The 15,351-nt window shown below is 38.1% G+C and overlaps 1 protein-coding gene across 2 annotated transcripts in view; it reads left to right on the top strand.

Moving 5' to 3' along the window:
- The window catches only part of LOC147020415 (uncharacterized), a 64,032-nt gene that overhangs the window by 44,113 nt on the left and 4,568 nt on the right, over positions 1 to 15,351 (top strand). For both annotated transcript variants that reach the window (XR_015061817.1, XM_085895734.1), the window contains exon 4: positions 701 to 816. Coding sequence is in view for 1 of the 2 variants with exons in the window: in XM_085895734.1 (XP_085751860.1) it covers positions 701 to 816 (116 nt within the window). In the remaining variant the exon portion in view is untranslated. The remainder of the gene's footprint in view (positions 1 to 700; positions 817 to 15,351) is intronic.

Genomic DNA, 15,351 nt, shown 5'->3' with positions numbered 1-15,351 from the left:
GGATTGAGAAGCACGAGACAACATGTACAGTAAGAAAGAAAGTAGAGGGGGTAAAAGAATGGAGGTGAGCTTTCTCTTAGAAATCGAGAGAGTAAGTCGGAGTGGGATTCTGGAAGAAAATGTGTCATGGGCAGGCTGATTTAAAACAGATGCATGAAAGGGTGGGAGGAGCAAAGCCAGAAATGGGGCAGGAGAAAACAGCGAGAGTCCATCAAAATGCCGGCAGATGGAGAGAAGCAGACCTTGGGGCATGGATCTTCTTGCTGAGATATGTCAATTACATAGATATCCTTGGACTTAAAGGGTGGAATGGGGAGATGTTTGGAAGAGTCGAGGTGGGGCTGGGAGGAAGCATGAGTTGATGATGGACAACACTCGTGAAAGCTCGGTAGAAGGGGCCCAACCTTGTAGAATGTAATGAGTTCTGAGCACCTCAGAATGGACTTACATTTGCAGAAAATAGTGAGGCATTGGCCTATCCTTGAGGTGAGTATGGGATTTCATCTTCCCAAAACGAGGTTATGACAGATTGTGAGGCCAAGGAGTTCCGAGGATTGCACCTCTTCCAAGGGTTGCCCAGAAAAGTAGACTGAGGGGGTTGAACGTTGACCCTTGTGGAGGGACAGTGTGAGAAAGCATGAATTTTCCCTGCATTAAAAGACTTTTTTTCTGAAATACAATGACTTTTTTTTCTGAACAGCATGGATGGATGGATTTTCTGAACTACAACAGCCTGTCTCACAGGGGTGTGGATGGAGTCATTCCCAGTTGATGATACCATCTATGCAGGGAACATTTGTGCGCTGGCCACACTAGGTATGTCGACAATTGCTTGACAACATATAAGTTCAGTTTAGGCAACGATAATATTGGGAAAGTATATAAGTACTGTACATATATTGGGTGAGGGATAATCAGGATAGTACTGTCATTGTGTGATTTACTCACACACCCACAGTGATGCCAAAATAGGCTTTGTCTTTGAAATTAACATCTTTCTTCATGAAAAAACAGTAAAGGTGAAAGAATGAAAGTCAATGGAAGCCAAATTCTTTTGACTTTTTCGATCCTTTTGTGAAAATGCAAGTTTACGAGTGCAATTGATTTGAAGCTTCTCAAGCTGCCGATGCTCCATTTGAATCAGTCCATCATCGGCATTTCCTCCTTTTCCAGGTCCTTATGAGAAAATTAGGAAGACATATGAGAGAGTGAGGACCAATACATTTAGCTGGTCAAACCCCGGTTGGCCATGCATATTTTTTTCTCTTTGAAAGTGTTTCGATTGCATTCAATATCATAAAATGTGTTCCACATAGCCAACAACTTGCAAATGAGATGAGTTCAGCGAATGACAAGAGATTAATCAATTACAATCCAATGACAAATTGAAACCATTGTGCCCTTCACTTATGGAAAGTTTAACGATGTTAAAGTTTCAGACGTTGAAGTATATCTAAGCCAAAGCTGACTGGTTTTAATTCTCCTACACTGAATCATATCGGCTAATAATGTTTTCATTTGAAAAATTAGATTATTGTCTTTGATTATGACATAACAGAAAATATGGAATCTGTAGCATATTTTTTAGGTATAATGTAATAGATTTTTTTATTACAAACAATCGATTTTGGAATGTCAAGATACAATGGTAAAGCCGATATTTTGTCTTGAAAGTATTGCTGATGACGAATGTTGATTTATTACTTTAGTAACCTCTCATCCATGCACTTATTGTGTGTGTGTGTGTGTGTGTGTGTGTGTGTGTGTGTGTGTGTGTGTGTGTGTGTGTGTGTGTGTGTGTGTGTGTGTGTGTGTGTTTGTGTTAGTATTTTGAATGAGGTTTACACTCACCAATGGATATTTTCTAAAGGTTTACACCAAAATAAATAAATTAATGACCAAAGAAAAAAAAATAACCTCCTTTGTTTTTCTCCCACGAAAAGGTTCAACTATTTCCTCCTAAATATATACTGTATATCGATTGTTCAAGCTGCCAAAGGCGTTGGGACATTATCTCATATTTCCTGCAAGCCTCGTATTATACGCAGTTTGCCCCCTTCAGCATTGGTGGCACAAGCCTGTTTGAAAAACCTAACTGCTTTCAATGCCTGGAGGTCAAGATACAACATTAATATTTGTCGACAACTGCAAAGAAGACTTGACACAACTTTTATACAGGATGGGGTATTTATATCTGACAGTTTTATTATCGTTATAACTTTTTTGTTTCTAAACCAAATAAAATAAAATTTCTACACAACATAGGCACATACCTTAAGTTTTATAATTATATTTTGATTCTTTATTGATTAAAAATTACATCAGACAAATGGGTCCTTTTGTATTCGTGCATTCACAACAGCGGATCATCGTATTGTTCATTACCGCAAGCAATGTCTCTTGATCAATAGAGCGGAGGGTTGCAGTGATGTTTGCCTTCAATTCATCGATCGATGTTGGATGTTCCTTATGAACTTTTCCCTCAGAAATCCCTATAGGAAGAAATGTGGTGGAGTTAAACCTGCTAAATCAAAGTGTGCCTCATCTGTCATGATGACCTTGTTTGTGAAATTGGTATACTCATTGCATTTACCAAAAAAAGAAAATCCCCCAAAAAATCCTCATTGCATTTAAAGTGCACCATCATTATAAACTTTCAAGTATTATTTGTAAAACAAAGAAAATAATAATTAGTTATGCCAAGACTGCTTCCAGCTTGAAAGATTGCAAATGTGTCAGATCTAAATTCCCCACGCTGTACTTGTACACTACATGTAATAGCTCATTGTTTTAACACAATAGGCTTTCACAAAGACAATGCCAGTGATGACCATAGTCATTGAATTTATGAGCTACATAAACACACTACCTTCAAAAGAGCACTTTGCAGGCAGGAAGCTGCAGCAATATTGAGGAAACATTGACTGTAGTTATGCATGCCATTTCACCAGTGGTTGGTTGGTTTACCATGTGGTTTTTGGTAGTTTTGAAGCTCAATATGAACTATAAAATCCAGCAAGATCTTTTTTTGTCAGCGATTTAAAACCATCTCACTTTCCTTTCCTCCTGAAAGAGAGCTTGGATATAAATTGCACTTGCCATTCGTTGATCTTCAACGAACGTTACTTTATCCACACAAGCCTTACCAGAGCAACAATTGCAATTTCAGAAGCATTAAAATGATAAGAAAGCAACTAGTCATTGCTCATCTCTCGCTTCTTCTATTTCACTTTGAAAATATGCTTACTGGGATAATATTTGCACATTATCATTTTTTTTCGAGTCATTGATTTGGCTTGATTTACGATTACAAATATTAAAATACTATGCAAAAATGTGCTTTCCTACTTGAGGTCAAACTGCTCAGTTAATCATGGTGTTTCCATCTGACAAGATGGTGCAGTGGTCGGGCACCTACCTCAAAGCTATCTCGCTCTCTTCAATTCATGATATGACAATAAACTGTCAGACTGGTGATTCACAGTCAGGGAGTTAGCACAGCAATGAGTTTTCCATCGATCAAGTAGATGTTAACCTGGGATCCATCTGGTCACATTGGATGGTGGGCGTTAAAGATCCCACAGTTTCTTTTGAGGAAGATCTTCCAAAATCTTGAAACGAGGTTTTGTAAGACGAGGAACTCCAGAGACAAGAACAAGGTGTTGATAACACTGAAGTAGGTCGTGGATTTACGATTACAAAAATAATCTTTTTAGATATACACATCTTCAAATCAGATCCTCTTCAAGCTTCTTCGTATATTGATTTACCAAAAGAGATAAAACTTAGGAAAGCGGTTGTTAATATTGAAAACAAAGATAATACATATTTTCTATGGTCTGTTCTTGCTCACTTACATCCTCCACAATGGAAACCTGAAAGGGTTGAACATTACAAGAAATATGAGACTATATTAAATGTTAAAGATTTAAAGTTTCCAATGTCATTGAGAGATATTCCTAAATTTGAGAAATGAATAATCTATCTGTTAATGTACATGGATTAATGGATACAAACAAAGTTCAGACTTAAAAATTTCAAACAACTATAAAAATGATCAAACACACATTGACCTTCTCTACTTTACTTCAAAGAAAAAATCACATTATGCTTTCATCAAAAATTTATCAAGATTAACCAAATCACAACTATACAAGAGAAAATGCAAAAGGTATCCTTGTAAGAAATGTCTCAACTCCTTTCATACAAAAGAACGATTAAATCAACATTCAAAATATTGTAGTAATCAGAAATCAACCGAAATCAATTTACCAAAAGCAGGTTCAAACATATCATTCCAAGATTTTAACAAATCTATAAAACATCCATTTGTGATATCTGCTGATTTGGAAAGTATCCTTGAAAAGATAGATACTGTTTCTCCAAATCCAAATAAATCGTACACAAATAAATATCAAAAACATACTCCTTGTGGTTTCTGTTATTATATCAAATCATCTGTTGGTGATGAATACAAGAAGTGAGAACTTTATAGAGGTGAAAATGCCACAGAAGAGTTTGTAAGACGATTGGAAAAAGACTGTATAAGACTAAGAGAAATAATAGTAAAAACCTATCAACCAATGTCATTAACAAAGGGAGAGAAAAGGAATTTAGAAAGAACAGTATCTGTCATATTTGTGAGGAGAAAATTGAGGGAGAGGTCAAAGTTAGGGATCATTGTCATCTTACTGGAAAATATAGAGGTCCAGCTCATTCCCGTTGGAATCCTAATTACAAGCCTCCAAATTTTATTCCTTTCTTTCTTCACAAAAACGCTCACTATAACACACATCTATTTATAAATGAACCTTCAAAGACATCTGGAGAAGTTTCTGCCATTCCTAACACATATCAAAAATACATCTCATTCACAAGAACAATTCATATATCCCCCATAACCCATATCAGATTTCTTGACACATACAAGTTTATGGCAAGTCCATTATCTAACTTAGCAACAAATATTAAAAACTTACCGAATCTTAAATCACATTTCTCAAATCAAGAAGAGATTTATCTTTTTTCACAAAAGGGAATATGTCCGTATGACAACATGGATTCATTTGAGAAGTTTAAAGAAACACAACTTCCTTCAAGGAAATGTTTCTATGGAAAGTTAAATAAAACTCATATTTTCGATAGAGATTATACACAAGCTAAAAAGGTTTGGAAGGAGTTTGATATAAAGAATCTTGGAGAATATCATGATTTGTATCTTAAAACTGATGTATTGATATTGGCTGATGTGTTTACAACTTTTAGAATAGTCTGTCATAATAAAAATTCTTATGGATTCGACCCCGCTCACTATTACATGGCCCCAGGTTTGGCTTGGAGTGCTATGTTAAAAATGACAAAACAGAGTTTGGAATTAATCAATGATAAAGATATGCTTTTAATGATAGAGAAGGCTAAAAGAGGAGGAATATCTCAAGTATGTTCCAAGAGATATGCTAAAGCAAATCACAAATATCTTCCTGATTATAATAAGACTGAGGACAACTCTTACCTGATGTATTATGATGCTAACAATTTGTATGGGTGGGCTATGTCTCAAACTTTGCCTCATGGAAAGCTTAAATGGGTTAAAGAAAAACATTAGGAAAAAGTTTTACAAGACATTGTTGTTTCCCCTCAAAAATAATTGGATGAAGCTGAAGTTGGATATTATTTTGAGGTTGATTTAAAATATCCAGAAGAACTTCATCACAAATATAAAGACCTACCTTATGCCCCTGATAAAGAAAGTCCAAGAAAATAATAGTTAAGTGATAACACTCATTTAATATAAAAGATAAATCTCCAGAAAAACTACTTCCTACATTAAATGATAAAGCAAGTTATGTTTTGCATCAAAGGAACTTGAGACAATATTTATCTGCTGGGTTGAGAGTGTGGAAAATTCATTCATTCGATTTTGAAATTTAAACAGTCATTGGTTAAAGAAGTATATTGATTTTAATACAAAAAGGAGAACAGAAACAAAAACAGCTTTTGAGAAGGACTTTTATAAATTAATGAATAATGCTGTATTTGGAAAGACTATGGAAAATGTTAGGAATCGAAAAACATAAGACTTGCTATATCTTGGAAACAGGCTTCAAAGTTAATTAATAGACCAAGTTTTGAGCGAGCGGAGATGTTTTCAGAGAACTTTTGTGCTATTCATTTGAAAAATGAGAGTATTGAAATGGATAAACCTATTTATATAGGAACATTAATTCTTGACTTGTCAAAGTCGTTAATGTATGACTAGTACTATAATAATTTAACATCAAAGTATAAGGATAATGTGTCATTGTTATATATGGATACAGAGTTTTATATTTGGAATTAAGACAAGTGATGTATATGAGGATATGATTGATAATATTGATATATTTATGATACAAGTAATTATAGGTCAGGTGATGTGTTGTTTTCATCAAAGAATAAAAAGGTTATTGGTAAGTTTAAAGATGAATTGGGTTTGAAGGTCATGAGTGAATTTATAGGATTGAGATCAAAGTCTTATGCGTTTACGTATATTGATAACAATGACATTGAAAGGTGTGATAAGAAGCTCAAGGGAATAAAGAAAAATATAATCAAGGAAACAATAAACTTTAAGCATTATTACAACTGTTTAATCTTAAAGAGGGAAGAGTATAGAAAAATGAATACAATAAGAAGTTATAAACATCAATTATATACAGAAGAGATAAATAAGAAAGCATGATGAGCTTTTGATGATAAAATATATATTTTAGAGAATGGAATCCATAGTCTCCCTTATGGTTATAAGTATAAGTGTTAAGATATTGGGTTGGGAATTTTAACAGGCTACCGTCTTTTTACTGATTTATAAATAAAAGAACCAAGCAATAACCAAACCAAAGAGTGGAGATGTAATCAGCCTTGGTATTTAAATGGGAAACATAAAGAATGTGAGAAATATCAAAAAAAGTCTTATTGAAGAAATAACCAGGGTAAAAGTCGATAAAACAAATAAGCAGATAAATTTAATTTCAAATAAGTTGGAGGATGAAAAGAAAAAAATAATATCCTTGAATGGACTGAAAACTTTGATGGTTATCAATTGAACAATGGAAAAACAATTTACTACAATCTCAAAATGATATGTGGCTCAGGAGGTGGTCAAAGAAGAACATTAAGAGAAGTTTATCATTTCATTTCTGCTCAACAAAGACACTTAAACCAAGAACCAAGTTCCAAGTTATTCTTTGTGAATATACTCAATGGTGATGAATGTAATCGGAAAATTAAGTTATTCCCCAAAGTAGAACATGGACAAATATTCATTGGTTTGCTCTTTGAGTTGAATGAAAATATGAAAAGGAAGAAGTGCTTTTATCAGTAAGTCTCAATTTTACATTTGCTTGTATGGGAAGGAAGGGGATCGGTGGGGAGAAAATCAGACTCCTATTTTGGACTTTTGGGGCTTGAGTCAGAAAGTTTTTCCCTTTTTCCCCAGTCATTTGAATGGAAGTCCCAGAACCACATTAATCATCTACTCATGTAGAACATGTCTTTCAATCCAGACAAATCTCACGCTCTCATTATGTCTCTTCGAAAGGACGGTTTGTAAAATCCCCCCATCTACATTCTCAACAATCCTCTGGAAGAAGTCCTTTCATTCAAGCCTCTGGGTCTCACTATCTGCCATGATCTTTCCTGAGAAAGCCACATTTCCATCCTGGTATCCAAAACCAGTCGCCGACTCGGAATCCTCCGTCGTGCAATGCCTTTCCTTGCCCACCTGAGCTCTTGAACACGTGCAAAGCTTTCCTATGCAGCCTGATGGAGTACTACTCTCCCCTCTGGGTTGGTGCTCCTGCCTCTCACCTTTAACGCCTTCACGCTATGGAAAACAAGGCATTTAGGATCATTGGTATCTTACGCGGTGAGTCTGAGTCTTTGGGCCTCTCACTCTTTCACCACAGGTAGGTTGGTAGTCTCTTTGTCTTCTACCATCTCCTCTGCAGTCTCACCACCCCCCCCCCTGCTCTGGCTGCTATATGTCTCACCTCACCCCCACCATATTTCCGCATTGCGCTCAAGGTCCACCAACAACCCCCTTCTGGTAAAACTACCAAACTCACGAATCACTGCTCACCTTCACTCTCTCATTCCTCTTTTTTTCCCCGCCTTTGGAATAAACTCCCACACTCTCTTCAATCCCACTCTTCCCTCCAGGTCTTCAAAACAGCTGTTCACCACCACCCCTTATCTTCCCCCATAAAAAAACCACGATATTTTCTACCCCCGTTAATCCAATCCAAATCTACCACCTTCAAATTCCCTGCCTTCCTTCCCAAAGGTTCCCTTTCGTGTAAGGTCCTGAAAGTCCCTATGGTGTGCACTTTGTGTACCTCGTGTTCCCAAACCCATCCCTTTCCCTTCCACAGATCTCCTAATGTCTTTGTTCCCCACTGTTTTCAACTTCCCTCTCCCACCCCTCTTGTCTCCTGCCCCCCCCCTGTTGTGCGTTGTGTTTTTTGGGGGGTTTTTGTATACCTTCTCGAGGCTCGAATGAGAGCTAACACATAAGGCACAGTAAGAGGGGCATGAGACAAGAGGGACGTGGGAACGACAAAACAGTGGAGAACAGAGACATTCAGAGATCTGTGGAAGTGAGAGGGATGGGGGCAGGGGACATGGCATATACAAGATGGACACTACAGGACTTTCAGGAAGGAAAGCAGGCAATTTTAATGATGTGGGTTTGGGGTGGATTAACTGGGGTAGAAATGATTGATGATTTGGATGGGCGACGATAAGAGGTGGAGGTGAACAGCTGTTTTGAAGGCCTGGAGGGAAGAATGGGATTGAACAAAGTGAGCGAATATATTTCAATGGCAGGAAAAATGAGGTATGAAAGAGTGAAGGTGATCAGTGATCAGTGATTCGTGATTTTGGTAGTTTTACCAGAACGGAGTAGTTGGCAGACTTTGAGCGCCCTGCGGAAATATGGTGGGGACAAATCACAGACAGAGCAGGAGGGGAGGAGGGGATGGGGGGGACCGGAGAAGAGACAGTGGAAGACAGAAAGACCACCGACCTGCACGTGGTGAGAGAGTGAGAAGCCCAAAGACTCAGCCTCATCATGGGAGATACAAATGATCTGAAATGCCTTGGTTTTCACTGCGTGAAGCCGAGAAAGGTGAGAGGCAGGAGCACCAGCCCAAAGGGGAGAGCAGTACTCCATCAGGCTGCAGAAGAAAGCTTTGTGGTCAGGAGCTCAGGTGGGCCAAGATAAAAACCTGCTCAGCTGCTCTTGCACTTCCTCTTTCTGCATGTTTCACCCTATCTCTTGCCCTCAGTCTTCTTCCATCTGCTTGGCAGTCAGCCAACATCACCACTTTACATAAATGAGGTGAAAAAGTGATCCCCTTAACTGCAAACCAAATATCTTGCTTCCAATGAACAACAAGGTTATGAAATCCATAATTGCAGTTGATGTGAAATCAGTGATTGCAGTTGATATTAAATCCTTCCATTTCTTCAATGGCATCATCTCAGGTGATAAATTTGGATTCCGACCAGGTCAGTCTACACTGGACATGCTGCTTCTACAATTCCAACAATGGATGAAGGCCCTCAATGTCAAAACATGAGATCAGGACCTAAACATACAGTGGCCTGTAAAAGTATCCACCCCCTTCCAATAATGCCACATTGAGATGAATTACAAATTTTAGAGAAACGATTTTCCCAAATGAATTTTTTATTCATAACTGGAAAGATCAAACCAAACACTGTTGCAGTTGAAGGGGTTTATATGTCAGGAATTCCTGTAAAAAAGTGTACAAATCAAAATTCACTGGTTGTAAAAGTATTCGGCCCCTTATGTCAGTACTTGGTGGAAGCACCTTTTGCAGCAATGATTGTTACGAGTCGTTTTGGGTAGGTCTCTACCGGCTTTGCACAGCGAGATGGTGAAATTTTTGCCCATTCTTCACATGAAAATTGCTCTAGTTCTGCTAAGCTTGATGGGGATCGTCGATATACTGCAATCTTCAAGTCTCATCCACCCCCTTCCAATAAGGATGGAGGCGAGATTGTGGAGGCTGGATTATTATGGAGGCTTCCAGCTGGAGGCTGGATGAATCCAATATGGATTTGACAATGGATGGAGGCCCTCAATGTCAAAACATGAGATCAGGACCTCAACATACAGTATCCTGTAAAAGTATCCACCCCTTCCAATATTTCCACATTGAGATGAATTACAAATTATGTAGAAACGATTTTTCCAAATGAACTTTTTTATTCATAATTGGAAAGTTCAAACTAAACACTTATAGTTGAAGCAGTTTACATGTCAGGAATTCCTGTTAAAAAAAAAAAAAAAAACGTGTGCAAATCAAAACTCAATTGTAAAAGTATTCGCTCCCTTCAGTCATGACTTGGTGGAAGCACCTTTTCAGCAATTATTGCTATGAGTCGTTTTGGGTAGGTATCTACCAGCTTTACACAGTGAGATGGTAAAATGTTTGCCCATTCTTCACGTGAAAATTGCTCTAGTTCTGCCAAGTTTGTTGGGGATCGTTGATGGACTGCAATCTTCAAGTCTCATAAATGTTCAATTGGGTTCAAGTCAGGACTTTGACTGGGCCACTCAAGAACATTTATTTTCTTCTTATTCAGCCACTCCAGTGTGGCTTTAGCTTTGTGCTTCGGATCATTGTCCTGCTGAAATGTGAATCACCTACCCAGTTTCAGATTCATTGCTGTCTCAAGCAGATTTTCATTAAGGATTCTCCTGTACTTTGCACCGTCCATTGTCCCTTCGATCCTAACAAGCTTGCCACTCCCTGCTGATGAAAAGTAGCCCCATAATATGGTGCTGCCACCACCAAGCTTGGCAGTGGAGATGATGTTGACTGCATATTGTGCAGTGTTTGGCTTGTGCCAGATGGAATGCATTGAATTTACCCGAAAAGTTACATTTTTGTCTCATCCACATGTCTGCAGTATCATTAAGATGCTTTCTTGTAAACTCCTGCAAGCTTTTAGATGTCTTTTTCAGTAATGGCTTCTCTCTTGCCACCTGTCCATGGAGGCCAGAGCATTGTGAAGGGAATGGGATATTGTTGATTGATGAACACTGATCCCATCTCAGACAAAGAGCCTTGCAGATGTTTTAAAGTCATTGTTGGATATACAATTTCCTGCTTGCCCAGCTGCTGAGTCTGGATGAGCGACCTGATCTGGGTGGAGTCTTGGTGGAATGATACGTCTTCCACTTCTTTATGCTTTTCATCATATTCAAAGGGATAATGAGTGACTTTGGAATCTTCATATAACCCTCTCCTGAATGGTGCTTCTCCAACACTTCATGTCTGACTTCTTTGGAAAGCTCCTTGGTCTTCATGTTCGTCTTGTTGGTTGACCAAGTGAGTTGTACCTTTAAACTCCTTTGATAAGTGGGGGAGCTTGATTTTAATTTAAACCACTGATTACATGCAGGTTACACCTCTACACTTATTTTATAACCTTTCAAACAAATATTTGCTCCTGAAGTGAATTAGGGTTAATTTGGCAAAGGGTTTAAATTCTTATGACCTAATGAGAATCATCTGCTTTTCTCTGTTAATCTAACTTATTAACATTGATCTGAATTTTTTTAGCTTTATCACATTGGAGTAGTTTGTGAAGACTCGATATTAAGTTTGATTTGAAATCATCATGAAATAAGCTCAGGTGCCATCAAAGTGTGAACATTTTGGAGGAGGGTGAATACTTTTGCAGGCTGCTGTCGCTTGAGCTTTCAATACAGTCGGCATCACACCTTGCTCTGCAAACTCTTTGCCTCTGACATCCAAGGCCAACTCCATCCATGGCTGCTGACTTCCTCTACTCTCATAGCCAACGTGTGGCTCTCAAAATAATCCTTTCATCTACTCTCCCTGTTACGGCTGAAGTGCCTCGAGACTGTGTTCTTGGCCCAATCCTATTCATAATCTTCAATTTTTCCTTCTGAAGAATTTGCTTTTGGATCCATCCTGTCCATTCCGTGCATCTTCCCCTATGTCCCACTCCTCCCTCCATCCCTTTTTGTCCAAGACTCCCTCTATTTGGTCCCTCTACCTTGATGTTGGTGTTTCCCACTTCTTTCGCTATTCCTTTTGTTCTATTGAGTCATTGTCTATGCTGTGTTCTAGCTCTTCCATGAGCCTGGACTTTGAATACAAAATACCATTGGCTTCATTCCAAGCCCAGCTCGACTTATTTAAACTGGTTCCGCATCTTGATTGGCTCTCCATCTTTTCTTTTTTATAGATAGCCCATTATATAGATAGCCCAATTTAGGCCAGTCATTATCTTTGGTGCAGTTCTCTTTGCAAATGAGTCAATGGAGTCTCTCATGATCATAAATAGTTGTACTTTCGCAATCTCTAACCCCTTCCTAAGTGACCTCAACAGGAACATCAACTTGGTCGATTGGCCATCGAAACTGATGGATCTCTTTTGCCTCTGCTGTGTCTGACAGGGCCTCTATATACCATCGACCCAGATTTTTGATCAGGACATCTGACATTGTCAGTATTTGCTCACTACCTGTCATAAAATGCACTCTCTCATCAAGCTTCCATTTCCTCAGGACCAGACTCCTTGACTTATTGTGTTTGACCTTCATTCTGCTCCATTGGATCAGCAGCTTGAGCCACATTAACACATTCTCTGCCTACTCTATGCTTGGACTGAGCAAAGTGAAATCATCCGTCAATACTCACAACAGTGAGAGCTCCAGATCTGGCTCAATCTTCACGCTTCTTCCTTCAGCACTTGTGGCTCTGGCAATTAATTCCATAGCAATCACCCAAAAGAATGGAGAGATGGTACTGTCCATCTGTATACCTCCCTCTAAAGGATGAAACGTGGTTGTGTACTCAACTGTCGAGAATCTGATCTGGAATCCCTCAATATACTTCCTCAGATAGTCACACAACTTCGTTGATAAGCCAAAGAGCTCAAAAGCAAACCAGATCATGGCATGATAAACAGAGCCATCTGCATTGGTGAGATCCAGCCAGATCACTGCTCGATCCTCCTTCCTCTCTTTACTCATCTGGATGGTATGCTATATGTACTAGAAAGCAACAGCTGTTTGTGTCATCACTCTTTCAACCATGCTGATGGTGTGAGTCAACTCATTTGGTATTAAATGTCACTGAGCCATTCGTAAACTGACTTAGACCATGTGAGTGGCCAATATATAAATGGAATTGACATGGTCATGTGCAGGCAAATTCACATGATTTGCATGTGAATTTCCAGGACCTAGCATTTCAAGTGATAATAATTGTAACTTTACACATTGTGGGTCCAATTTCATGATTGGGTTACTTTCCTCAATATGCATGATGTTTTTATGCACATGACTAAGAAAGTTATGAACTGTAAATCCACAGTTTAAAAGTTGTTGCTTAATTTCCTTGGGATAAATATGAATATGCTTTCATTATCGGCACAAATGGGATGCATATTTAGGATGACTCGGTGTGCACCTTTGATCATGAAGAACGCTGCTGAGAATCATAGTGGGAAAGGGCATGATTAAACCAAACAATGAAGACACACCAAAAATATATCATCCCGGCAGGGGGAAAGGGGAGGTTGGTGGGACTCAACACATCATGACTCAAACTCAGGCTCACACATGATATCTTGTTGATGTTGTAATCTTTTTTTTTAAACAAATAAGCAATGACAGACGTCAGTGGCATACAATGTGGTAATTATGAAACAGATTGTGGGCTTATTGAAGACCTTAGAAAAACCGTTATTTTCAATTTGTCTATTGTTTTGTAAAAATATGATTTCAATAAAAACAAAAGAAATGGCTAATTGAATTGCCCTTGGCCGTGAAGCCACAGTCATCCTGCAGCTACTTGCTAAAACATTGTAAATTATATTATTAGACTCAGGATGATGTGGATGCTTTGAGAGACTGGAGGCCGACAACCCATTTATGAGTTTCGGGTGCAAAATCTTCGAAGAATTTTGGGGTTGAGATTGCATTTTACAGTGCTTTTGCATTTTACATTTTACATTTTACAGCATTTTACTCTCTGAGTAGAGATGATCATACATACAACGAGTAGAATTATGCTTTTTCACAGAGCCATTTTAATTTAAGCATGTAAAAGACAAATGAAAATGGAAATATACTTTTTTGTAATCCCACACTGCACACCAAAACGACGTATGTTTCAGATATAAACATTCAGATTGACACAAATACCCATCGAACGATGTGCAAGCATCTTGCTTTAATGCCGATATATTTATAAAATTACCTGGATAGATGAGTGATACCATAGGATTTATGTATAGCCAAGTTGGGATCTCAGAATTTATTTTGTCAGTATATCGATGGAATATTAAGTATGCAGCAATATTATAAAGACAAAAGAAAGGGGGAGAGGTCGTCAACGCATGATAATGTTTACGGGATAGTGACATGTTAGTTCAGATTTCAAAACGCAAACATTTAAAGCAGGTATTCATTCATTTATTTCTTGTTTTTATGCCGTTGAACAGTTCGATTTCATATGAAAGAATATTCATATGAACAGTTCGATTTGTTTAGGTGTCCTTTGGATCCTATAAAGAAACCCATGAAATGAGCGACCAACTCTTATTTCTGACCAGTTACTTCAACGCACGGCTGTATTGATAACCACTTGAAAGGAATGAACATTTGTTAAATGCCACCACAACCATTAAATCTGGTGAATGTTACAACCAGTGACTGCAATATTTGGTCACTCTCATAGGATTGGGAATGTTCAAGCAAATAAGTCACGTCATTTTTTGGCCAACTTCTTTGTTTGACCGGCATGGTTTATAATAGCTTTTCAAATTTCTCATGCCAATTTGATGGCTTTCTACAGCCAACTACCTAGAAAGAATTAACTAGGCCTGCACACTCCCCTGCCCCCCTTCCACTCACAAACCCCAAGTCATCATCTATACACATGTGGAATACAGTTTGTTTATATACCCTGTATTCAACCCTGAAAACTCGGGCGAAAAACTAAAGTACGGAAAACAACCTGCCCTTTTTTTGCAGATGTCTTGCATAAGGACGAAAGTTTTCTTTGAGCGATGTATTGGAAACTACATTCTCAATCGCTCTGAACAAAACATGCATGACCTCATTTCCTCTGCCTGGGTTGTAATCAAAACATATCCTTCCTTCCTCAAAACATACCTTTATTTAATGATGGAAGACACATTGCTCAGTCTTCAAATTTATTTATTTATTTGTCTGCAGTCAGTGGCTGTTTGGTTACATCATTTTGTGGGGTTATATATATATATATATATATATAATAT

Source organism: Eptatretus burgeri, chromosome 9 (assembly GCF_056783735.1).
Source record: "Eptatretus burgeri isolate ZD-2024b chromosome 9, Ebu_testis_v1, whole genome shotgun sequence".
Taxonomy (NCBI): Eukaryota; Metazoa; Chordata; class Myxini; order Myxiniformes; family Myxinidae; genus Eptatretus; species Eptatretus burgeri.
Note: the sequence above shows the minus strand (reverse complement) of the source record. Positions and strands in the feature narration are given on the sequence as shown.